This window comes from Papilio polytes, unplaced genomic scaffold (assembly GCF_000836215.1).
Source record: "Papilio polytes unplaced genomic scaffold, Ppol_1.0 DF824046.1, whole genome shotgun sequence".
Lineage (NCBI taxonomy): Eukaryota > Metazoa > Arthropoda > Insecta > Lepidoptera > Papilionidae > Papilio > Papilio polytes.
Genome location: NW_013525158.1, coordinates 122,383 through 147,671, shown reverse-complemented (window position 1 = coordinate 147,671; position 25,289 = coordinate 122,383). Strand labels below are relative to the sequence as shown.

Below are 25,289 nucleotides of genomic sequence, written 5' to 3'. Positions count from 1 at the left end.
ATTGAGATAATATTCTCAGAACTACTTCAAAGTTAAAAATAACACTCGTGCAATGCTTGACCTTTTTTTCTGAAAAACTCTTTAATACCAACAATACTTTTTAAATTCGTCACAATGTACTTGAAAGATCGGATCACAGTGAAAAAAACATTTTTCATTGTCCTGGTTAATAAAGTTTTTAGCGCCTTTCAACTAATTTTATTTGATCAAGTTATGCATCAAACATTTTGAATAGGTTGAGAAAACGCACTAACCAAAAACTATATGTTAAAAAGAGTAACACGTAAAATTACAGGATTTTTTTCCGGCCACTTGTCTTATTTAACTCCACTACATATGAAAGGTGAAATATATGTCGAGGTTAAAATAGAATAAAACAAAATGTCACATTCATAATTCGTGTATTCGTCATCAATAACATGGAACAATCAGTAAACATAAAATTCTCTTCAATTGCACATTGGTCGCCGTCTGACTTACACTATGTCAAGTAAACTTTACACGTCTCTAGACGACATCAAATAAACTAAACATAAAACTAAACAAATATACTGGAAACGAAACAGACTTTACGTGTACTTATAGAAATAAATATAATCTATAAAATATTTAGAAAAAAAAAACAAATAAAATGTAAATATATTATGCACCAAATCTTGTCTATGATACATAACTTTGAAACGAAAGATTTTACAATAACATTTATAAAACGGAACGCTTATTTAAATATCGATTTTTATGAATATCTTCATAAATAACTCTATAAATAGCAGTTAAAATCTGCCTAACCCTTACGTATATGCGTTTTGTCTTATAAGTCAACAATTGGCCGTTGTCGGAGCGCTATCGTCGTAGTTTGGTAATAAAAACAATAGATGAATGTTCAGTCAGAACTGGTAAGTCGTATGTAGTTGGAAAGCCGTGAATCACGGTGTTGTGTCACTGGGTGAATAAACTGGGCTTTTATATGAACACAACTGTGACATCGCAACCCTGTGACGTACGATGTGGCTATACCATTGAATCGAATGATTTCACTTTACTTCGATGACTATGATTGTATATTTCTTTTAAACAATTGTAAATCGAAAACAAAGCCGTGTAAATATATGTTTTTGTGATATTTGGACTAGATATCAAACATTATGTATTGCCCGTATACTCGTACAGCAACTATGTAAAACTTTATCAAAACACGTTCCGACATAAACGTGAGTCTTCATATAACAAATAGAATAAGACACAGACTTTGTACTGCAAGTTTTTTTTTCAAATCCTGTATACAATTGACTTTTTGTAAGACGCAAAAAATAGCGCCTAAAACGATAGATTGTTAAAATTAATAAAATGAATAGAAAATTATTAAAACCTTTGAAACTTATTGTAAGCTATAAAATGTAACTCTACAAGTACTAAATAAAAATGTTAAACATTATCCACCTGTCTCAGCTTGTATTCTTAACAAAAAATCTCAGTTATGAAGACAAACACAATTAAAATGATTCATGTACTATTTTAGATCACAGCAAATGCCTGAGAGTCATAAACTTAATTCTAATACTAACTCGGTACAATAAGATTGTCGCAACACAATTTTCTTTAACCTCAACCGACTTCTACAACTTAATCTTTGGCAGATCTTGTCTCGTGTCATTAGCTTATTGCACATCGCGCCAATAACTTCACATAACATTATCTTAATACTAATAATTAATTTAACACTGAGAAAGAATTTTATTAATAACTATATAAAAATATACTCTAATGAATCGTGATAAAATATGAACTTTGATAGATGGAAATGGTAAAGATAAATTCGAAATTAAGTACAATATAAATTATAAACGATCAGTAAGTATGGCAACTCGAGCTTGTCTACACTAGCGAATACTTAACCTAGCGGAATGTGTGCAGTTTGTTCGAGCGTACGTCCCAACACGTGCTCGCACGTTCTCATACGACACTTAGCACTAACGGTAACAACAATTAAACATCAAAAATATTATATCAAAATTTGTAAGATCTAAACAACCTTTAAAAGTTCGAAACACCTCGACGACGCGACGTGACTTCATAAAGCCATCGGAAAAATACAGTAAAAACCACTTAAAAAAATAATATGGACACTTCGGCGGATAATTGACCGGAGTCCCCCCCCCGGCGTCCCGCAACCCCCCTTGCCACGCACACAACCATTGCACAACTCCCTCCCCCCTCGCACGCTCGTCGAGTGTGCTACCAACCAACATTGTCACACATATATCGAATCCTTAACCATTTCCAAACTTAGCCTTACTGCACTCCAATACTCAATCCGAGCCATACACTAATTTGTTTCAATTTCAATACATTTACATAGACATTGAAAACATCGTTGCTAGTTAATTGAGCTATAACAATACTTCATTCCAACATCTCCTCGGAGACACCACGTCGACATAACTCCTTCCCTCTGAGCAGCATCAGACATTATTAAACCTACAATTCACAACACGGACTAATGCAGTGACATATCATGGACGTCGAACTCGGACTTCACTTTGATGAAGTTAGGGTTGTCTGTGGTGAAGTCGGGCCCCTTGTGGCCGAACTGGTAGACGAGGCGCGCGGTGGGCACGGACACCAGCACCGACTGACGGTAGTGGTAGCGCATAGCGCGGCTGAACTTCTCGAATGTCATGTTGTCGTTCTGCTTCATGGTGCCCCACAGCTTGGCCACCTCGTCCGGCTTCACGAACCTGCGACAAACAAATTCAATATTAAATATATGTTTTAACATTTTAAATATCAAATTAAATATTTTACTCTTTCATAAAGTAGTATGCTATTGGTGAAAGAATTTTTAGAATCGATCGAGTTAAGTTTCAAAACAAAGTATTCATTTTTATAAGGTTAATATCGGTTGTTAGTTTAATTTTTATGCATTACTCATTTAATATTTATTGGAAATAATTGTACAAATAAGTTAAAGATAATCTCAAAGAAATCATAGGCCAGTAGTAAGTGAACAAAGCTATAGGTTACACAAGGCGCGCAGTGAGTAGAGCGTTATCGCCTAACAACCCCGCTTGCATTCAACCTCGATAACACCAGTGCCAGTGTCGATGTCGAGCTAATCGTAGATATTTATAGACTCATCTACACAGACAGTTATTGCTCAATTTTCTATTGATCACAGAAACAATTTCTTTCGTGTTTTATTCCGCATTCAAGGTCCCCGACGCAATCGAGGTTGTCCTGGCCGATAGTCCTTACCGATGTCAATACAAAAGAAATAATTGCAACAATAACAAGTAACACTTTATTATCATTAAGATAGTCATCTTAAATAAATATGTTTATCTAGCGGTCTTTTGTACTTGTTTAAAAGTTTAAACTAATTAATTGTTTTTGCGTGAAAATTGCACAAATTGAGTCATCAACCCTATTCAAGCATGACTATCAACCCACCGTTTAGTTTTATTCTATATTTTGCTTAAAAAAACAATTCATTATCCTTTAAATATAGTGTTTACATTGTTTTGGACTAGATAAAACATGACATGCAATGCGCGTCGGCGCTCGAATCAATTCTTGTAATAACTAATAATATATTCCTTCATATAATTTGCCGGTCATTAAATAAATTCTCAGATAGACGTACTTATATAGATGCGCGCAAACGTAATGGTAACTGGTATTCAATAATCGTGTCAAGTTCTGATGCAAAATGTCCAGATAATTGTGTCGGAGTCAAGGCGCACTTGTTACCGCGGCCAGACCGAGCCAGTCTCTGCCAAACTCATACACAATTCACAATACTCTGCTCATACGTTTACTGAGAAATACGGTAAGTGGATTAGTAAAATAAAATATTTTTATTAGAGAACTTGAGAACACAATATTGTAAACAATATTTAACAAAGATAAGACATCCCTTTGGTGAACTGTTCATTATTATTCGAATAATTTAGACGCTTAGTATAAAAGTTTTCTATTTGTCACACACTGCAGAGTGTTCAAAAATAAATTTAGTTTATTTGTCATGGAATAGCTACAAAATATCAAATGCATTAAATAAAAATAGAATTTTAAAAGAGTAAAAAATACATTTTTAATTTCAAACATGACTTTAAAGAAAATGTTACATCAAAATGTATATTTTCTTTATAATCTATAATTCAATATATTTATGGTTATTTGTTTTTAATCGAGAAAACGTACTTGAGAATTAATAAATAAATATCACATTTAAGGATTAACAAGCGATCGTAAAAGTTTTATGAAGGTGTGAAGTATCGCGGCTGCGACTGCTCAGCGGAGATATAGACATGGAGACCAGTAGACTTTCAATATGATTCACAAATAACAAACGAAGAATATGCATGCTTAAATTACTTAAATAGTTACAATTACACTCTAGATGTTACCAATGAGGGTACATGTGTAATTAGATCGAGATGATGAAATAAATAATCAACCACGATCATGGCAAACTGGATTGTAAATAAATATTTAGCAGATGATCTTGTTGTGAGAATTGATAGTTTGCATTGCAGTCCAATGTTACAACGGCACGCGAATAAGTAGCGCCAACTTAGTCGTATAATGAGACAATGAAAATAAAATGTTGCTAATCGTAGGACCCACGGCCAATGCTATATTTGGCATCGGAATTATACAATTCATAAATAAATTATATAAACACTCACAAGTAATTTTGATAATACATATTATGTAGGGAAATAATCTATGAAATTCAAATAAATGAAAAACTAGGTATGTGAAGAGACAATTTAAAGTAAAAATATTACTTCATTTGTATTTATTTTACAGGGAGTGAGTTTCACTTAACGTTGTATTTTCACAGATATATGCTAAATAGCAGAAGTCTTAATACTGTTAATCAGTATCTAATAATGATAATATTGTTGCAAATAAACTTTAAACATATGTATTATTAATTGTCTTTGAACCACGTAACTTCGACAGAACAAAGAAAGTCATTGGCTGATTGGTGACGCGTTATGCTCAAAGACCTTAGGCCAGTAGTCACGGAGGCCATTATAGTCATGACCGCTTTCTGCACATCGATGCCAGCACTAAAATACAATTTATAATGACATCGACTTCCACTTTAAAATCTAAACGCATTTCTTGCTAGAGCTGCGTAACATCTAGCAAACATCACAATAATATTGAATACTTTATAAATACTGTAATTGTGCGTTTTTGTTTATCATTGACAATTTGGATAAAATCGCAACAGCTGTTTTACACTACCTCGGTAGCTTACAGTAACTGTTTGCGTCCTTTAGCCTAACTCGTAGTAACGACCGCCAGAGGTCACTACACAACGCATGCATAATGCAAGCGTACAACAATAAAAACAAGCCTTGTATCATATGATTATAGAATTCATAATTTGATTTAAAAACACATTCAATGACATATAGTTTTATAACTAGAATTTTAGTATAGAATTTTAAAGTTTTAGTGTTTTGTTTCGACTTTTTAGTGTAATATTCTTAACATTTTTAACGCATTTAACAAAAATGTTTTGTAAGTTGATCAAAGTAAATACTTCTATTGTTATTTAAGTTGGAAAAATGAACTTACAATAAAGCAACAGTTAGCATGTCATGTCCGCGCACTACAATTTCATTTACTCATGTCTACATAGTTAATAAGTGACAACAGCTATTTAGGACAGAATGCAACAAACTCTGATCACATAAAGCATTAGAGGTTGCTTCGTTGGCCTCAAGCCCAAGTCGTTCACCGATGTGAGGCGCGTACGGACCCTTGATATAACATCGTTGACCTTCTACCAGTGGTCTGTGATTCATGGGGATTTGGATGCGTAGCGCGTGCGGCCGCGCCGGCCTTGCCTCGCCGACTATCGCGCATCAGCTGGGCCAAGGGGCAGGCGTGATCTGCATTCACAAAGCTCTAATGTGCACTCACCTTTATATTCAACACGACACTCTTAAGAAGATGCTCCATTAATTTAAAGAACATTAACGAATCACTATAACATATTAAAAGTCATCGCACGAAAATTTGACAAAAAGTATCGTAACATTATCGACATTTGTAGATTAGTGCAGCGATAAAGTACAGCATATTTCACAAGAACAAAATTGATTTGTATTCATTAAAAATTGCAGGGGTCAATACTAAAGATAATGTTCTAGTTAAAATATTTACTTGATGTTATCACCGCATTTAACAGTAATACAAAATTAAACAGGAAAATTTTATCACAAACATAAACTTTATGATAAAGTATAAGAAACAATTTACCAAACAAATCCAGTATAGGAGTGATTACAATGGACGAGTGCGACTACGTGAGTTTGCAAATGTACGTGTCGTTAACGTGGACATATTGTACACAAGTCTGTGTTGCGATGTTCACAACACGAAAATGCAATATGGCTGACTCATAAAATATTGATAAAACCTATACAAGATTATAGTATTTACTTGACAGATCAAGGGATTTGTTATTGCGTTTTGAAGAACCCAATGTTCCACTGAAACGCACAAGTTAGGAGTTATTAGGGCATAGTCGACCGCGCTAACAGCAGTGTAATCACATATTTAATTTCAAGTAAGTTTATTAAAATTAGATAAGGCTTAATAATTGAATTGTGTATTTGGATTACACTTGTATCGAGGGAAGGTACGTGTTTGATATATAGTTTGTGTTACAAGTAATAACAAGCAGTCATCTGTACTAAGGGTGACTCAAACTTTGACGAGCACTAAACCAGTTTCCTTCGAGATCCTCTCCCTCCCGCCACCTGCCGGCCCCTCGCGAAATCACTGACATCGATGTCAAGATATTTGTAATGCATTTTTTGATGAGGGTTTCTTGAGTAACTGTTTGTGTTAACAAATATTCTGTTGTTAACACTTATATGGTACTTTACCTTTATGTATGCATTTTCATAATGTTAAAGCGCAATGAAAATGTACTATACATTAATTTTTTTTAATTTTCTTTATGTAGCCGTGCTCAGTTTCAGATCCGATGCATTATTTTAAGAATTCCTATCGGAAGCACACATGCGACGACATAAACACTATATGTTTATTCGTCACGAAGCTCGATTTTTCCCTGTTTTTTAGTAAATATAATACAATATGTATGTGAAATCGCGACACACAGACACGCTATCGCTAGGCAATTATGCCGTATTGTTTAAAAATAATAAAAACATACAACTTTTTCAGTTTCTACGTTTGAATTAAGATTGTTATGTTTAAAGTTATAGGTTTCTATATTAAATTATACATGCATATAATATAAATATTGATTAACTTCCATTTAGATCCCTTTTGTCTTGGAAAAGGGTAAGTACCGTGGGCATGAGATTGATATTATAAGCAATTATGTAATTTAATCTCGATTAATGTTATAGGTCAAATAGGTAGATATAGGAACCAAGTTTTAAGACACCTAAAATAATACTTATTGACTATAAAAACCTTTTAGCCTGCGGTTTTGCAGCTATTAGTTGCTAGTCCCGACATCTATACTATTATAATAAAGCGTAAACACACACTTCTTTGTTGCCTAAGATGTCAGCAATTACAGCATAATTCTTTTTTTAATAAAAAGCCCTGCACTTTCCTCACGCTTTAGGCGAAATTTTTTCACGCCATTTAACTTAGGGGGTAAATATTTTGGATAAAAACCCTAATATGGGAAAGAGACCATAAGTTGCTGCCAATATCAAGAAGGCAAAATTGCCATACTTTGTCATCATGTCATGTCATCTTGACATTTGCAATTGAATTTGACAAATGTAATCAATAAAAACTATTTTCATAATTTCATGCGAATGAAGTCGCACGGGAACATCTAGTCTGTTACTAAATAACATAGAATAATAGTGTAATAATTTCCTTGGTAACAGAAATAAGGAAGTGCTGCTAACTTTTAACGATTTTGAACTATTATCAGCTGTCATGTCGTTACGATAATGATGTAAATGATAACGGTTTCTTATCAGTCATCAGGGTACCGGAGCAGCACACTGAGTCCCTGTTTAACCTAAGCCAGTTCTTGCGATGTTGCAGAACTTACTGTCTTTGAAGTTTATGTTTGTATTTCAAAACATATGACAGTCACATTCCCCTATCATTATAGCATTCTAAAGATCCGTTAACTGGTTTTTCTTTTGTGAGAATAAAAAGTTAAAAAGCCCAATTCTAGTTCTAAGTTTTGTCAGGTATTTCTACATAATCTATTGTTAAATAACTTTCTCGTTATCTTTTTACGTTATTGTTACGTAGAAGTTGTTATTGTGACATCTCGTGTATCTGGTCGCTTTCACCGGTCTAGACATTAATCTAAACGGGTTTTAGTATCATTTCTAAATATGATTATTGTATAACATTTCATAAAAAAAGCTGAGATATAGATTTTTTCTTAAGCATAATATGATTTAGCACCAAACATTGAAGAAAATGTATGTCTACAAAAAGCACGCGCTTGTAGACATTGTGACAATGAAAATCGCCTATTTTATTACGAAATACATCATCTATGTACATAAATGTTATGTATACAGCATATTGACGTATTGTTCTGACGCCACACGACTTAGGTATTGTTTCTTAGTAAAGTCATGGTCGGCTTGTGCGTTTCTGTACCTAGTTATAACATAAGGCGTACATTTTTGTATAATGCGCTTTATTTATGGACGCAAATTGTGATAATTATCAATATAAAGATAATCTATCCTCGCAGCACAGAATACACAACATGAGAAGGCACATGTAAAGGTTATTTTTCAAAATAAACATTACGTCATTCACGCCTGCTCTCCTGTATGTTGTCCTGAATTGGCACTCGATTGCACACACTTGTCGACTGTCAATATAAATTATACCCTAAGTCATTGGCACAAAAGAGCAAAGTCCCAAAACGGCGATACGGAAAACAAAACTGTTTTTTACGAATTCAAGGCGCGTGCGAATTAATGCTTTCCAGGTATTTCGAGAAGCTCGCGGAGATAAACAAACACGTAGGATGACCAACATTCTGGTCGGAAGTTATGGATAAACTTTAACTTGATAGCCAACTTAACTTACACATTTAACTTTAATTTACTAGTTTTGGAACAAAATCTACACTCAAACAGTTGCGCTGTTAAAAATATTCGTAAGTTACACTAAAAGGCCTTTGTTGTTGACGTGCATGTACTCTAGAAGAACACTTTGTATTTACGTCATAGTACAAAGAAACATAAACTGATATGTTTCATGAATTTAAAAAAGCATCGCTCACGGAAATATTTGGTTTTGATCCTTCTAGGAGGAAAAAAATTACAAATAATAAAGGATTCATGCTAAAATTTCTAGAGTTAAATAGAATTTTTTCAATTTACGCGCGTAGGAGCACTAAACTTACACAAGTTAGGGATGATTACGCTATAGTCAAACACGCTGGCCCACTGCGATTTCACTTCACATATATCTTTGAATTTCTTCGCTAATATATGCAGCATCACGATGTTTTCCCTCACCGTAACAATAGGGTAAATACTCAAAACAACTAACATTTAAAAATCGAATAACCCATTGCTACGTAGTGGGGATCCAACCTGTATGTGTTGAGTCCGTTGCAACAAAACTATTCTACCTGCGCCATAGACACTAGAGGATAAAAGTATATGAATTCCGTCAGTAATATTGCATCCGTGAAACCGCACTGGGTAGTAAATCAGTCGCGAGCCACCGCCAAGTTGCTTGTCATCCAACTCTTAGCCAACACGTATGAATGTGGAATTAAATCACCTTATTTGCAAATAACAGACGTTTCGCCTTTTAAAGCGATTATTGCACAGAGTTCCTTGAAACAAACTATTCATCGAATAGACAAAAGAAGACAGATATTTTTAATGCGAAGAAATTCAAATATTGAGAGCGGGCGCACACCTTTGACTAAACTATTTGACAGTTGTGCGATTGTCGATTGTTTCGCAGCCGATTCAACTTTTTAGTTGCACAACTAAAAATCGAGTAAAAACAAACAGTTATGCGATAGTTTAGTTTCAAGTATGCGCGCCCTCCTAATTTAATACGTGAGAATGTATATATGCAATTTGTTATACAGCTAGAATTAATCATAATACAACATTGGTTTTTGTGAAAAAAAAATTAACACTCGGTCACATATTCTCGAAAGTTATTAAAGTCAAGTAACCGCACAACAAGCGTCAACAAATCTTATTTTGGGGTCAGCGCGAGTTTTATATGCAAAGAGGCTCCGTGACACTTCGCAAATTTGTTCTGAAACCCAAAATAGGAGGGACCCTTGACACCCTTTGTGTGTTGCGTTGTCACGTTAAATGCATCGATTATTTTATTGTCACTTAAATATCCTTCAAACATCACTTAACCTTGGATCTCAGAGATTTGTGCGTGGATTAAGCTGCATTGCTTTTAACCTTTTGTAATGCACTTTATTGGCGCCAAAAATTAAAAAGACGTTATGTAGGTTATCTGAAGGTGTATTGGCGTTGGAGGAATATAAAATATGAGGGAATTACAATTTAGGTCAGTTGTCACTCCTTTAAGGTAATTTAAGGACGACGTATTTAGTAGTTTTGTATTACGAAAAATGTATGGTTTATCGTTTTCAATTAAAATGCTCTATCTCGGTAATTTAATTTCTTAATGTATTCAATTAATGATGTCAACTTAATACTTAGTAGTAATGAATATTGTTATAAAACAATACGTTCTAATATTTACACCATACCATAACGATGTGCGCTGACGCCATTTCAGAAGCTTTTAACTTTAATGTTAGTAACCGAAAAATCAGCAAAGAATAAATTATCTTAGTAACAAAAAACATTTATACTGAAATAACGACGTCGAAATCAAAATAGACAATCATTTTAATTTTATTATTTTCTGGTATCATTTAATAATTTATATTTTACGGATACAAAAAAGTTCACGTGTAACGTAGCGTCTCGTCCTTACACGCGTGCGGGAGCGAGACAGCACGTGTCCAAATATCCACCAAACGGACTCGTGGACCTGCGTCATCGCAGCCTGTTAGACCACTTCTTAAATCTTGATTGTGGTCGATATATTTGAAAATAAACATACAGACGTCATCAGCCGAACCATTCGTCTAAATTTTTAATTCAAACGACCTTTAGATATCAGAAAAATAGTAAAATGTGACGTCAGAAGCGTTTCGTATTAGCATAAACTACGCAAGGTAACTTAATAGTGTTGCGTTGTGGATCTCTTCCAATACAAGCTATACTTTGACACACGAGTTAGCAATAACATCAAAGTCTGCAGACGTTTGTATAAATTAAAATAAATGGTTGTAAAAAATATTCATGAATATTTATGCACAATTTTAACCGAGTATTTTCGCACACGAATAATATATTCTGCTTTTGATTTCATAGATGCTAAAGCCACAAACAAAAATGAACTCAACGGCATAGTTTTAGAGTTATTTTTTGTTTTATAACAATATACAAGTTAGTCATGGGTGTAGCTGGTGGCAGGCACCCCACCACCAGCCCGGAGCGGTGCTGGCGACTTGGCCACGGCCTTAGACTCCGCCTCCCCACACCTCCTTTAATAATATTCGCAGGAAATACCATTTTTTTCTATTTCCAGCACTACAGGCAAAACTTTAATCTTTTGCGAACTCTAAAAACAATGTCATATTTTTTGCATGCGTTTTTCAACTAAGTCTGAGTTAACTTTAAAAAGTGAAGTTTTGTAAAAAAACCTAATTTGATTGATGTAATGTACTAGTTGAATAACAGAAAGGTGGAACGGTAATATTTCATCACACGGCGAAAAGTGATTAACAAACTCTTTTACTTCGAATCAACCACATACGTATGTATTTATTACTAGCTGTTCCCGTGTGGCTTCATCCGCATGAAATTATGAAATCTATATTAAATGTTTACAATTGTCAATTTCACGATTGCAAATCTCAAAATTTATATACCAAAATAACCTTGTTTCCTTAATTTTGCAGCTTGTAGTTTATGGTCCCTTTTTCACATACCTAAATATTTTTCTCCAATTTATGTACCCCCTGTGTTTAATAGCGTGATAATACATAGCCTAAAGAAGTATAGCCGTGGTACTAGTGGAAGCAAATATAGAAAAAGCTTTGAAAAACTTTAGCAGCTCTTCTGGAGCTTTTAGTTTACCGTTAGAACGCAAAAGTTTAAGACTCAAGTTGCGAAAAAAAATACTTTATTGCCATCAGATTGCTGTATTGAACACGACAAAGAATTTTTTTTAAGATAAATTATTTAAATGATTATAAAATGCCAGTAAACGATCTATTTTGTGTGTGTGTGTGGCAAATTATAACTTGCCAAGCGTTTTAGATAAAAAGTCATCTTATTTAATCAGAAACTTTTACAACTTTTGTTTTTTTTCTTCGGTACTTGGGTCAGACGTCGCCGGTGACATAATAAACCAATTAAGTTTTTTAATAATCATTTTGCAGAAATTGGCATTTTATTTGATCGTCATTGTACTTATTACACTAAAGTTTTCTGTTATTTGAAGGATAAACAGCATAAACAAGCCTCTAATCTATTCTTCTATATTATTATAATAAAGCGTAAACACACACTTCTTTGTTGCCTAAGATGTCAGCAATTACAGCATATTTTTGAATAACTTTTTTTAAATAAAAAGTCCTACACTTACCGTCACGATTTAGGCTGTATATTTTCACGCCATTAAACTTGGGGGTAAACATTTTGGATAAAATGCCTAATGTGGGAAAGAGACCATAAGTTCCTGCCAACGTCAAGGAAGCAAGATCGCCAAGATTTGTCATGTCGTCATTTTGACATTTGCTATTGATAATTTGGCAAACGTAAACCATAACATAGTTTTTTTATATTTCCATGCGGATGAAGCCACACGGAACAGCTAGTGATTTAATAATGAAAGTGACTCGCAAGAAAATGTGGTTAATTTATTTAGACAGTCCACAGACCAAATTTCTTCGTAGACTGGTTTCGTAATATCCGATAATGATGCATCTTGAGCTATCGACCATATCTAAGATTTGTAAGTCATGTAAATGTAACCGCCTTTCTAGTTTCGCAAACCATAATGGTCAACACTACGCAACAATCCGCGCCACTTTCAAAACCACTTCACCGTCACAGATCTTGTAGGCGTGAATTAAATAATCCAATAATAAAAAGAAAATCAATGGAAAGTCGCATACGCTTTTTCTTAGTACCGCCTACAACAAAACTGGACACTACGATCTTGCGAAATGCATACATGCAACTTTGAACTCTGTTCAATGTGCTTACAGCGGAGTTTGCTACGCGCGATGTCTTCGTAGTATCATTTATTTTCACGTTATCCTCATGCTGTCCTTTTCGCACGCTCCTCCGTAGTTTAATTGCGATAAACTGTGTTTATATCTTGATCTATGTAAAGATGTGTTATAATGTACAACAAAAAATAAATGATACCCGTAATTGATATCGAAATATTCGCTACGTAAAATTTTTTACACAGTTTATTACAAAACAAGAGTTAGTATTATCATTTGAGCTTCATATAAATACTGGAAAGAAGTAATAGAACAGTTGTAATTGATTAAATTTAATGTTATTTCTTTGTATCTACTGCGTAAGACTGTAGAGTAACACCAATATTTAAAATCTCAAGACTCGATAGAGATGAATCATTGCCATCGACAGTTCATGTGACTCAGAACATTACTTTTAATTTCAATCCCAGATAATAGTCATAATATTTACTTAATTTTTCTCACGTGAGCTGTGTGTGAACACCGCTCATGGTGACGTCACACCATGTTGCCGATACATTCGGAAACTAGTCATTACAAAACTCGGTCGATCTTAAACTAGTTCTTAAAACGAAGGTGTGGCGAAGCGTTACGTAAAAAGTATGTTTTTTGCACAAGTTGCGAATGTCAGCCGTCTAAAGACAATAATATTAATTTTAAACGTAATTTAATTATTGCATTCTAAATTATCGTCATTGGAATCTAGTTGTATGGCTTAAAATTTTAAAACTGGTCTAAAAACATTATGATTAATAATTACAAATCAAGCGAATATAATTAGGCGCTTAGGATTTATCGTAATAAGCCAATTTGATAAATGACAAAATAAAACATCAAAATTATCTAATCAATATCAAGTTTTGTTATTAATCTAGACATAATGCTAGATAACTTGCACATCCTGATACAATGGTAGATGAGTAATAAGGTTATTAATAAATAAATACAAGGTAGGGGTTCCACTGGGAGCAAATGTTTTAAATAAATGTTAAATATAGTCTGTATTGTAAATTCCGTTGAGTTGAGTTTACCTGCGACATTAATGACGCGTCTGTCGAGTGCGCGCATGTGTTAGTAGCGCCGCGACGGGCGCGCGGCTGTGAGCGTGTGTGAACGCGGGGAATCCCGCTGTGCAAATTCTCTACTGCCGCTACTCGGCGCTTGCACCGGCTTAGGTTCTGTTCCAATTAAACCCAATGACTAAATCCAAACGAATAATCCAGTACCTGATACTCTGATCCATCGACATATTTTTTACATTTGTGATATGGTTCTTTTTATTTCATTTTCATGACCTTAGATTTTTTGTGACCTCAAATGACAAGTGTCAAAGCAGAATGAATAATACGACTATTTAAAACTACGCGCTACCTTTCGCTAGAGCAAGGTTACTACGTCAAAAACGTGTAGAATAATTTCTGCGTAACTATTAATAAGTTTTTTGATATTATTAAAATCAAATGTCAAGTAATAATCAATTAACATTCTTTTAATTCTTCGTGCTGAGCTCAACTGGTAACACGGCACGAGTATATCCAAAAATTATTTAATTAAAGTGGCCCTCTGATAACATAACTACTGTGGTGAGTCTCAAATCGTAATTACAAAGATGCACTAAACTGAATAATAGAGTAGTTCAATTACTTATGTCAGTTATTTGTGCTGTCTCTACGTCTTTACAGTTTGCACATGCGAGATCGACTTAAGTTATCTAAGTGACACGACGTGTCATCTTTAACTTTGTAAATATAACTACAGTGCTAATCTTAAGACAATGATCTGCAATATAAATAGAAAAACAGAAGTTTCATTTCCCACTCGAGTATAATGGAGGCCGATTAATGATTTAACGACTTCCTTCATCACGCACATTAAGTTTGGCCAACGCGTCACGTGGCGTTTTTACAAGCAGCTCGCCTCCAAGGTAACGATGCTAGAATGCGACGCCAATTCTCAAGATGTGACTTACAAATATTTGCCAAACTCAGATTTGACCAAACATACGAAATGTCTTATTGGAGTGTAATTGTAACTGTGTGAATCACTGGCTGGTTAGCATTGAGACAATTATATACCATAATGTTGTATGTAATAAGTTTTGGAATATAACAATGTATGTAGAATTGGGAAAATATATTCAACAACAATAAGACGTATATATGCACAGTGACGCTAAATGTTCAGAAAAGCACAATGGTATTTACCGATTATTTTATTGTGTCATCCATCGGCCGCACGTATTGGGTTTATCCGACATTTTCAACAATTCAAGAAAGACGGTCACATAATATAAAGTAAGCCTTATTATAACGTATCTCGTGGTTTTCTGTCTAACTAAACACTCAAACCAAATTAGGACAACTACATCAAGAAGCAGGTGAAAATTGTAGATATTAAAGAAAGCTTGGAAAAACGAACTTCCGCATACACATTCAATTCCCTGCCATTACTGACCAAACTGAAATAAATGCGTTCAATAAAGATGCTATGCGTCTTCTGTAAGTCTATAAGATGTTATAAAATTCTATTATCCACTCAGTATTCATGTGTATTTAGCGAAAATAAGCAAAGGAATTGGATAAACAAAGGAAACTTAAGAAAATTCGCACAAAAGGCGATCTCGCCACCCGGAAGCGGGGGCTCCTACTAATCAATATAATAGAGCCACTATGAGAAAAAAAATATATGTACATATATACAGTCGGTCGCACAAAGACGGTCCTGGTAAATAAAAGAAGACCTTGTTCCTTACATCATAAGGTACATAAACAAGTAGCGCCCCGCGCCGGCTTGCCCTAGTTATAAATAGATTTTCACGAAAAAGAAATGTTACAGGGACTTTGGTGCAAGCCCGGCACAGAGTATATCGGCGCAGAGAGAACTAGTATCGTTTAACTAAATGCGTCGTTTAATTAAATTCGTTCCTCTAAGCCACAGATATAATAAAGTATATCATTCTTCAATTCATTATTGACATAAATATAATTTGTAAATACATTATCACATTTCTGTGAACAGATTGGTTGATAACATAAACAATTAAGGCATCTTAATTACACAAATTACAATTTATTTACTTAATAACTCCAGTTCGGAACATGCAATGTAATAAAATTATAATGACCACAACATTATTCCAACTACATAAATAACTACGAAATAGCGATGGTTAATTATTTACCGGATGGTACTATCCGCGTGTAGCCACACTGGAAGATGTGCTAATTAATACAACTTTAAAATAATAGCGACATATAAACAAGCACAGTAATTGGTCCGCGTGCCTCTGTGCGGATATTGTCAACGACTCGTGAACACTTTGGCATTATCGGAGAACAGACTCCGGCGACATTAACAAATTTATGTTAAATAATACTTTAAACTTTATTCAGTAATAATCAAGCCACTACTTTGTTGTCCGTTATTAGAAATTACTATGAAAGTCATTAAAAAAATTATGATGTAGACACAAAGTTAAGTACGGCTGATAAGTACAATAAAACTTGATATGTTATACAAGTAAACGTTTTACTTCAAATCTCTTGTTAATACTCTCATATGAGTTTATCACCAAACAAAAGATTTATATTCGTAATCTCTGTCGCGAACTAACCTTGTTCTAATTTCTCGAGCCCACACTCTCACAGGCGCAATTAAGTCGCGTACACGAGCTGTGAGGGGTGCGTGCGGGGTGCAGCCCCCACCCTGCGGGCCGCCGGGAAAAATGCGCGCCCAGCGAGAGGAAAAAAGAAAAACGCGGAAAGCGGAAACAAGCTCCCGCGACACGTGACTGTCGTCTTCCCGGGAGCGTTGCCATGGCGACGGCGCCGCGCCGCTCCACCACGTTTATTTTCGTCCGCACCTTACGAAGCTTTTCTTTTTTTTCTTTTGTCGAGGGATTATTAAGGGGTTTTTGTGCGACACTTTTAAACAGTTTATGTTTGGCGAATTGCGTTTCGAAGTAATATTTTTTATGTTTTTAGGAACGAGATTTGTAGGCTACCATTGTATTTCAGGAATTATGTTTGAAATATTGTGATTACGCATTATTTAATAATTTTATGTTATAAAAATAATCGTGTATACAACAGTATCCTCTAATGCTCCTGATGATATAATTTCAATAAAAAAAGAAACAATAATTATGTTATTGTTGTATTAACAGTTTATTAACTATTTGAACTAAATGCGTAAAGTATTCGTCACCGCGAGCTCTATCTACATCGAACGGATGACGTAAACTATTATCAGCTATCAAAAAAAATCGTAACGGAGCTCGTGTATCACAAAAATATAATCATGCAAATCGTTTGTAACTAATTATGAGGGCGATCACTTCGTTAGGGCGAGTCGCACGAGTGGCACGAGGCGAGGCCTCCACGTGTAATGTTTTTCTGACCTCCGGCGCGGCACGGCGGGCCCTCGCTACCAGTTTTTCCACCTGGCACGTGTAGGCGGCGGAAGTGCGCGCGGCCTTGGAGCCCCGCACGGGACCCGATGGGAAAAAATCTATACGAGTAGGGGGCGGGCGGCGGGGGTGGGCGCGCCCTGCACTCGCCACCACACGACACTATACATTGTGCCCGCTACACAATGACGCCGCGTCACTACGGGTGCTGGCAGAGTTGTGCTACTGACTCTACGTAAAAACTAAATATTATACGTACATACGCCTTTTTAGAAATTCACAATACCAATGTCAAGCGCTTTACAAACGTAAATCGCATCTGCTGAATTAAAGAAGTAACAAAAAAATATTATATAAAAGGTTTTAAGTCTATTAACAAATACGTCTAATTAATGTAATTAATATACGATGTAATCGTGTGTAACATAATGAAAACATTTGACAAAGCCATTGTTTGTGTGAGAGTTCAAATATTATGAAGGTTCAATCAACTTTCGGGACGGGTATGAATAAGAGCGTAGTATCCGTCGGATTTTACAAAGGATGGCTATATGGGGTACTCGCGAGTGTGAGAAGGACGGCGTATAGCCTAGTTTCAGGGCTTCTAGGTCACGCGTTGCTTACACATGAAATGTTCTGTCGCTTCATGTTTACCAACAAACGCGTTCCAATCGTAAAGAGGCGTAATTGTACGATAGCGCGCATGCGAAATGTAACTTTACAAGAATAACAAGAAGTTTGTAAATCGAATTTAAATAGTTTAAAATGACAGAATTTACTTGTCCTCCTTAAACCTTTTGATATCTATTCTAAGGTTAGCATAAATCACGTGTCGATATCTGAACATTTCTACGCAGTAGTTTCTTGGTGCCGTATATGTGCACATTATCAGTTTTTTCATGCACCCCTCTTATTTTAATGTCGCAATCAGTGTTAATAATCATAATAATTTATAGATTGTGTTGCATCTTCATTCGGAGTGCTATATTAATTTAAATAAATACCAATTTCGATAGTTTTATGACATAAAATTGATGTTCATATACCGGTTGCTTTTGCCGCGATCTTTGCAACGTGCTATGCTTACGTCACAGTTACCTAGGCGTTGTGTTATACCTAGATGCTATACCAATGTTAGTTCTAGTGCGCAATCTATTCTCGGACCTGAGGCAACGCTAACCGGTTAAGATGCGCTGCGCCGGCGCACGCGCAGGTTAGTTGTCTTTGACGACCACTGCCCGTCATCACGAAATCTAATAACAATTCTGTTGTTATGCGAATTATTATCAACTTGTATAAACAATTAATATAAAACAGGGACATAAATTTTATAAAGAATATTGGGTTGTCTGCGACATAACGGTAGATACATAGCATTCTTTAAATGTTTTCTTTAATAATATCGAACCTAATCCGTACACGGCAGAGTCATATGTAGATGCGTTTAAGGTCTACGGTGCGTCGTAGTAGACCGCTGTAGACTGTAGACGTTCACAAACTGGTATTCAAAAATTAACAAGAAAAATAACTTGCGCAAGGTGAATGAAAAAGCTTAAAGGTTACGCTTAAAATGCCGTCGCGAATGTTTTAAACACAACGCGATTCTCGTAACTCGTTAATTCAATCAAAACGATGTTAATCGTTCAAAATTCAATCGTAACACCTACATATAAGAACTAAAACAAACACATCGCCGACGGTACAAATTCATCATGAACTTTTAACGTTGCCCAAAACAATTAAAAACGACTGCGACGAAGATAATCAATAATGAATCTTAATGTAAGGTAATATGAATGTATTTAAGTTGTTGCGTGTTAAGTGGTGTATGTTAACCATCAGGCGAGGCCAGCAGCACAAGGTTAAGGCGATATAAAAAATCGCACGAGCTGATGAGACAATGCGCGGCGGCGGCGGCGGCGGCGCGGTGAGCTCCGAGTAGCGATCTTATCAGCACATAGTACAAATTGCAACTCCCACTGAGCTAGGGCTGGCAACTTACAAGAAACGAAAAACTCCGATCAATGAATGACTTATTTTTGACCCTTCATTCTTAGAGTATTAGAAAGCAAATTGATATTACGTAACGCGCGGAAAGCGCTGATATGCACCAAGAAAATCTAAGAAGTTCAAATAGACTCTAAAGAAATGACAGCCCTGCCTAAGCAAACATATTCAACTACTTTAATTATTGTTTTTTAGATAACACTATTTTCATATTACCAAATTATTTTCTTATCATAAATTGCAAACGCATTTTAAAAGTTTTTATATATGTAGTTAAGAGCAAAAAATTAAATATAAAATAATAGTAAGAAATTAAACTTATTTAAAGCAAAGTTAAGTTCACACGTGATGTAGTCACGTTTTGGCCGCGCACGTGAATTGGTCGTCTCAAACAGTTCAACAAGTTTAAAGGGGAATTACGTTTAGCTAACTTTGATTAAAGTTAGTTAAAGTGATTAAACTTGGTAACCAAATCTATATTTGGTCCTATTAAGTTACGCATTTTTGTCAAGAAAATGATTTTTTTTTTCGTACAAAAATTTGTACTTTGTACACACTTAGAACAAACACAAAGGTAGTAGCGTAATCATAGTATGAACTGTACGCTGTGACAATATCCCAATATTTAAAGTGATTAATGAACATTTATAGACACACAGTGAACAGTAAAGTCACAACAAAGCGATTTCACACTTCTTATTGGTAAACATAAAACGCGAATTCAATCCAAGCCCCTACTAGAGTTACGCTCGAAGAGACATCACTCGAAGTACCTGTTTATTTTAGATCGAGTTCTGTTACTAAGGTGACGGTTGTTCCGAGTTATATTTAGAATTAAGAGGCAGCATTTGAGTTTCTCCTCATAAAATATTTATGTATCGTAATATTATTAAAACTCAGAAACTTACAAATCAACACATTTGACTATACATATAGACTATTGGTACAACAAATTACTAGAAAAGTAACTAATTTACAAATTATCCAGTTTTAACAACTTTATAGAGTCAATCCAATTTCATTGTAATTCCGAATTTCTATCATGTTTATGAACAAAGTACGTATTCTGGAATTATTGGCAATGTATCAATTGATACAGACAATAAAAATTGGTAGAGAGTTGAAATAGAATCTAATTTGAAGAGATCAATCCGTACAAGACCGATGGTAGGGGCACAGTTGCAATGTCACATTGGCGTGTTTTTGCTCGATTGAAGTTTTTCAATGACAAGGTCAGTCGCAGCGTTTGTTTGAGCAAACTGTGAGGGACTGGACTCACGAGATATCGCACCGTGCATTTACTATAATCGTATTCAATATATATTTGGAATAAATAGATTGCGTGTAATTGCATGCGACATGATAAGGATTTGGAAGGAAATTTCAAATAATATATCGAACTAGAGAAAGAAATCACGGAAAAAGATGCGCGGACTTTACAAAGAGTAATGTTGGGGTTGTGATGATTCAAATGTGCATCAATAAACTGAGGAGACCGATGTTGTTGAATGCAAATTAATACTGAGTCTGTATTTTTTAACAACAAACAAAATTGAAAAACGCACTGAACATTCCTAAAAGTGGAACAGAAATGCGACATTGCATACAAATGTTATCCGAATCTATTTTTGAGTGAAATTTCTTAAGAACCTAAACCATCTCAAGTTCGTATCAAGATGTTTTTGAGAATATAAGTTGCATTTTTTTAATTTACCGAAATACCATTAAAATTTATCTTTGTTAGAGTAGAATTAGTATATGTATCTTTGAATTACGTAATATATTAAACCATTTTGATAAGCATCCATCAAATTAATTTCAAATAAATATTAACATTTGTAGAGCTTTTAGACAATCTCTGTTGTTTAACTATCGTGTCTATAAATAAAATAAAGAACTTTAGGTTACATTAGATTATGTATCCTTATGTATTTAATTTATTTAGTGTGTCTGCAGTACATCTGTGGTATGAATAAGGCTACGGTAATGTAGTAATAAATAAATTATTTCTGATTAATCTTTTATACATATGTTGTTTTATAAATTTGTTTAAGCACAATTTGCAAGTAGGTATAGTCATAAATAAACACGTCAAAGTTGATCAGTATAATTAAGTTGTTTGCAGTGACCCCTGCTGGCAGTTGTAGGACCTAGATATACGAATACGTTTGTATTTTAATATTTTCGCTTTGTATCATCGGTTTTATTTTTAATTAATATTTTTACTTTTTTACGTATTTAGATGTAAGCCTAAAGCACGTGTTTTTGTAGGTCATCTATGTGATTGGTTTAAATAAAGGCCGATAGATAGATATAGAAGATATCTGATCTGAATAAAAATTTTTTTAAAGTGATAAGGAAGATAAGTGTAAATTTTTCGCTCAAATAAACTTCCGACACGTCCGGTAGCGTGAGCCGTGACATCAGCGCCGGCGGCCGACACAATGGACACAGTTTGAACCTTAGCACAACAACCATTAAATAAATAGTTAATAAGCGGCCAAGACAAACGCACAATAGCGGCTTGCAATGCAAGTGCAACGTGACGCGCGGACACGATACATATTATGTACCAATGAACAGCCGACGCCGACGAGAACCAGGCAAACACTCCAGTCACGACAAAACTCTTTGCAGATGTTAAATGTAAGAGACTCACCTGAATTTTCCTAGCGAGTGGTCCTCCCACTTGATAATGGAGGGGCAGTATTTGGGATCGAGCAGCAGGTTTCTAAGGAACTCTGGTACGGAGACGCTGCGCGGGCGCTTGCACACCTTGCGGCCGCTGCCCTTGGGCCGGCCCGGCGGCCGCTTGAACTGCTTGCGCTTGTCTTCCTCGTCGCCGGACTTGCTGCCGTCGCTGCCGTACGAGTACTCCGGCGAAGCTGTATCCGAGGTGCGAAATACGTCGTCGTCGCTTGAGTCGCAGGGCGGGTGCAGCAGCGCCGCATCCGCCGCGCGGTAGTCGAGCGCGTACAGTCGGTTTTTGTGGTCCAGTGAGTCCAGGTCAAGCACCGTCTGCGCCGCCTCGGGGCCCGCGTACGCCTCGCCCTCCGCGCATCGGAACATCGCCGAGTGGCGCAGCATCTCCTCGTGGAGACGCGCCTGCAGCTTCTCGTAGATGACGTCCCCGATCCTACGGGAGACAGCGGCGTCGATGTTGAGGTGCGCCATCTTGTGCACAATGTCCTCGCGCTTTAGGCTGCGTAACTCGATGCCAGGAATCCTAAAGTTGCAGAAGGGGACGTCGTACTCGCAGAAGCCGAGGCCTTGCGTTGCGGCAGCCGCGTCCACGACCCATGAGAGCGTGTCGTCCTCGGTCCACTCGGATACACTCTTGTACTTCCACTCGTCGCGGTGGTAATCGCGCGAGTTGAGCAGGTTGTGGTAAACATTGGCGGCGGCGTCGACGTCGGGCTCGGCAAAGGCGTCGTAGTGGTTGTAGTAGGTACCGTACACGTAGGGGGTCGAGTTGCTCTTGCGGAACACCTGGAAGGCGTCGAGGCGCTCGGGCGCGGGTGGCGCGGGCGCGAGATAGAGATCGCACATGTTCTGTTCGTAGTGGCGCGCGTGGTCGAGCATGGCGGCAAACGTCGTGCGCGTCAGCCGGCGGTTCGCGACGGAATGGGCGCGCGGCGCGGCATCAGCTTATGAAATACGCGGCGACGACTGTTTGTTTACAAGTGCGCGGCGGCGCGGCGACGCGGCGAGCAGCGCTGTGCTGCGCTGTGCTGTGCTGTGTGCTGTGTGCTATGACAAGACGGTAATCGCCGAGCAGTAATCAGCTGTCACATTATTGCTCGTTGATTATCGCCAAGTGGCTCATAGATTTATCTGGTGCCAGTAGTCATGTTCTCATTACATAAATAATAAATAATTTATGCCGCAATGTTATTGGATAGAATATTTGCAAGTACTTAAAAAGAAACTATTTTTTTATTAATCTTGATCATGATAAATTTAGACATATATTAGTTTATTTTTTAAATTATACGTTTTTATAGAGGGTGCGACACTTGCTTGCATTTTGGTTATATTTTTGGAGTCAAATATCTTTTACACCTATTACTAGTGAACAATAACAAAAATAGCAATTACTATAGATCAATCGGCGGTCATTTTGACATCTTTATCATTACGTACTCGTAACTTAGTCGAGTAACAATTAATTTAGTAACTACAACGTCACTAAATAAAAAATATAGTAGAGTAGATTAGCAAATCACAGAAAATATTTCACCCACTAAATTCCTCTGTATTGGCCAAAATTACCAGTCTAGTGCGAACTAGGCATTAGCAAGTTTCCTCGCTTCGCCATACTTCCTTATCCTAACCTAAGACAAGATATGAATATTGCCTGTGTCATTGACGTGACGCCGCCGCCGCGGGGATAGACGCTACACTGTCTACTTTCGTGCGGGAAACTTAAATATTAACAGCTTAAATAAAACAACCAGCTGCAGTGGGCCACCGTTGACTAGACTCTAGTCACCCCTAACTGAGGATAGACTCCGAGCTCATCGGTAGTCATACGAGGTGACTCTACAAAGTTTTTCAATTATTTTGTAAACGCATTTTCAGTAATATGCGATAGATTTGTACAAAGCGGGGTAGGCTCAATGACCGATGACCTTTATATTCACAATCATAAGATATAACAACATTAAAGATGTCTTTTGAAACGAAGTTTTCAATATCTGATCATTTCTATGGCTTGTTATATGCACTTCGCCAACGAACATCAGCAAGCATCGTTAATAGCAATCTTGTATGAGAAGAATCAAACCGTGTCCTGTAATTGGACACAGCGGGACAGTACTGCAAGAAGTAAGACTCGGTTACCTCTTACATGAACGTTCTGTTTAAAGTATTGTCTGTGATGTTGTACAAGCATTAGTTAAAGCAGTGGCCTGTAAAAGCCACAATTAGAGCTATGGCTATATCACCTTAAATAGTCTACGTGTAATTAATATAAATGACGCCTATTTTGATGGGGAAATTGAAAGTAGAGTTTGCAAAATAAAGGTTTAATTAGCTAATAAAAGGAAAATACATAATTATTAAACAATTGTTACAATTTAACAAAACCCATAACATTTAATTTAATATGTTTATTTTATTATTATCCTTTTTACATTTGTTTTACCAGATATAATGTAAAAAGTTTTTACGGTTCATTTTATTTATATTATGTATTATAGAAGAATGAACCTAATAAAAAACACAAAACAAAATTAATAAAGTTCATAAAGTTCTAATATATAATTAAAATACAAATACATGGATTATTCCAGACTAAATTTACACAACAGGTGGTCGGATAAGAGCAGGAAAACTGGTAGATAGCGCGAGCTTTAGCGGTAATAATAAATAATAATTACCTTCATTGTGATCTGAACGAATTACTGACATATCCATGAAGGTTTTCATTTTGGAAACTTTTTTATGAACGTGAGGTAATGTTTAATGCATACTCATATATACTGGGCAGACTACTATCTATGTGTCTGAGTTCCTGATAACGTAGGAACGGGG

At 36.0% G+C, this 25,289-nt stretch overlaps 1 protein-coding gene across 1 annotated transcript; it reads right to left on the bottom strand.

Annotated features, from left to right (window-relative positions):
• Positions 1-384: 384 nt before the first annotated feature.
• LOC106100850 (ETS homologous factor-like) lies at positions 385-23,394 on the bottom strand. Its single transcript, XM_013279910.1, has 2 exons — positions 22,414-23,394; positions 385-2,738 (listed from the first exon to the last, which is right to left on the bottom strand). The coding sequence occupies exons 1-2, from the start codon at positions 23,334-23,336 to the stop codon at positions 2,498-2,500; spliced, it is 1,164 nt and encodes a 387-aa protein (XP_013135364.1). The 5' UTR covers positions 23,337-23,394; the 3' UTR covers positions 385-2,497.
• Between the last annotated feature and the right edge of the window lie 1,895 nt (positions 23,395-25,289).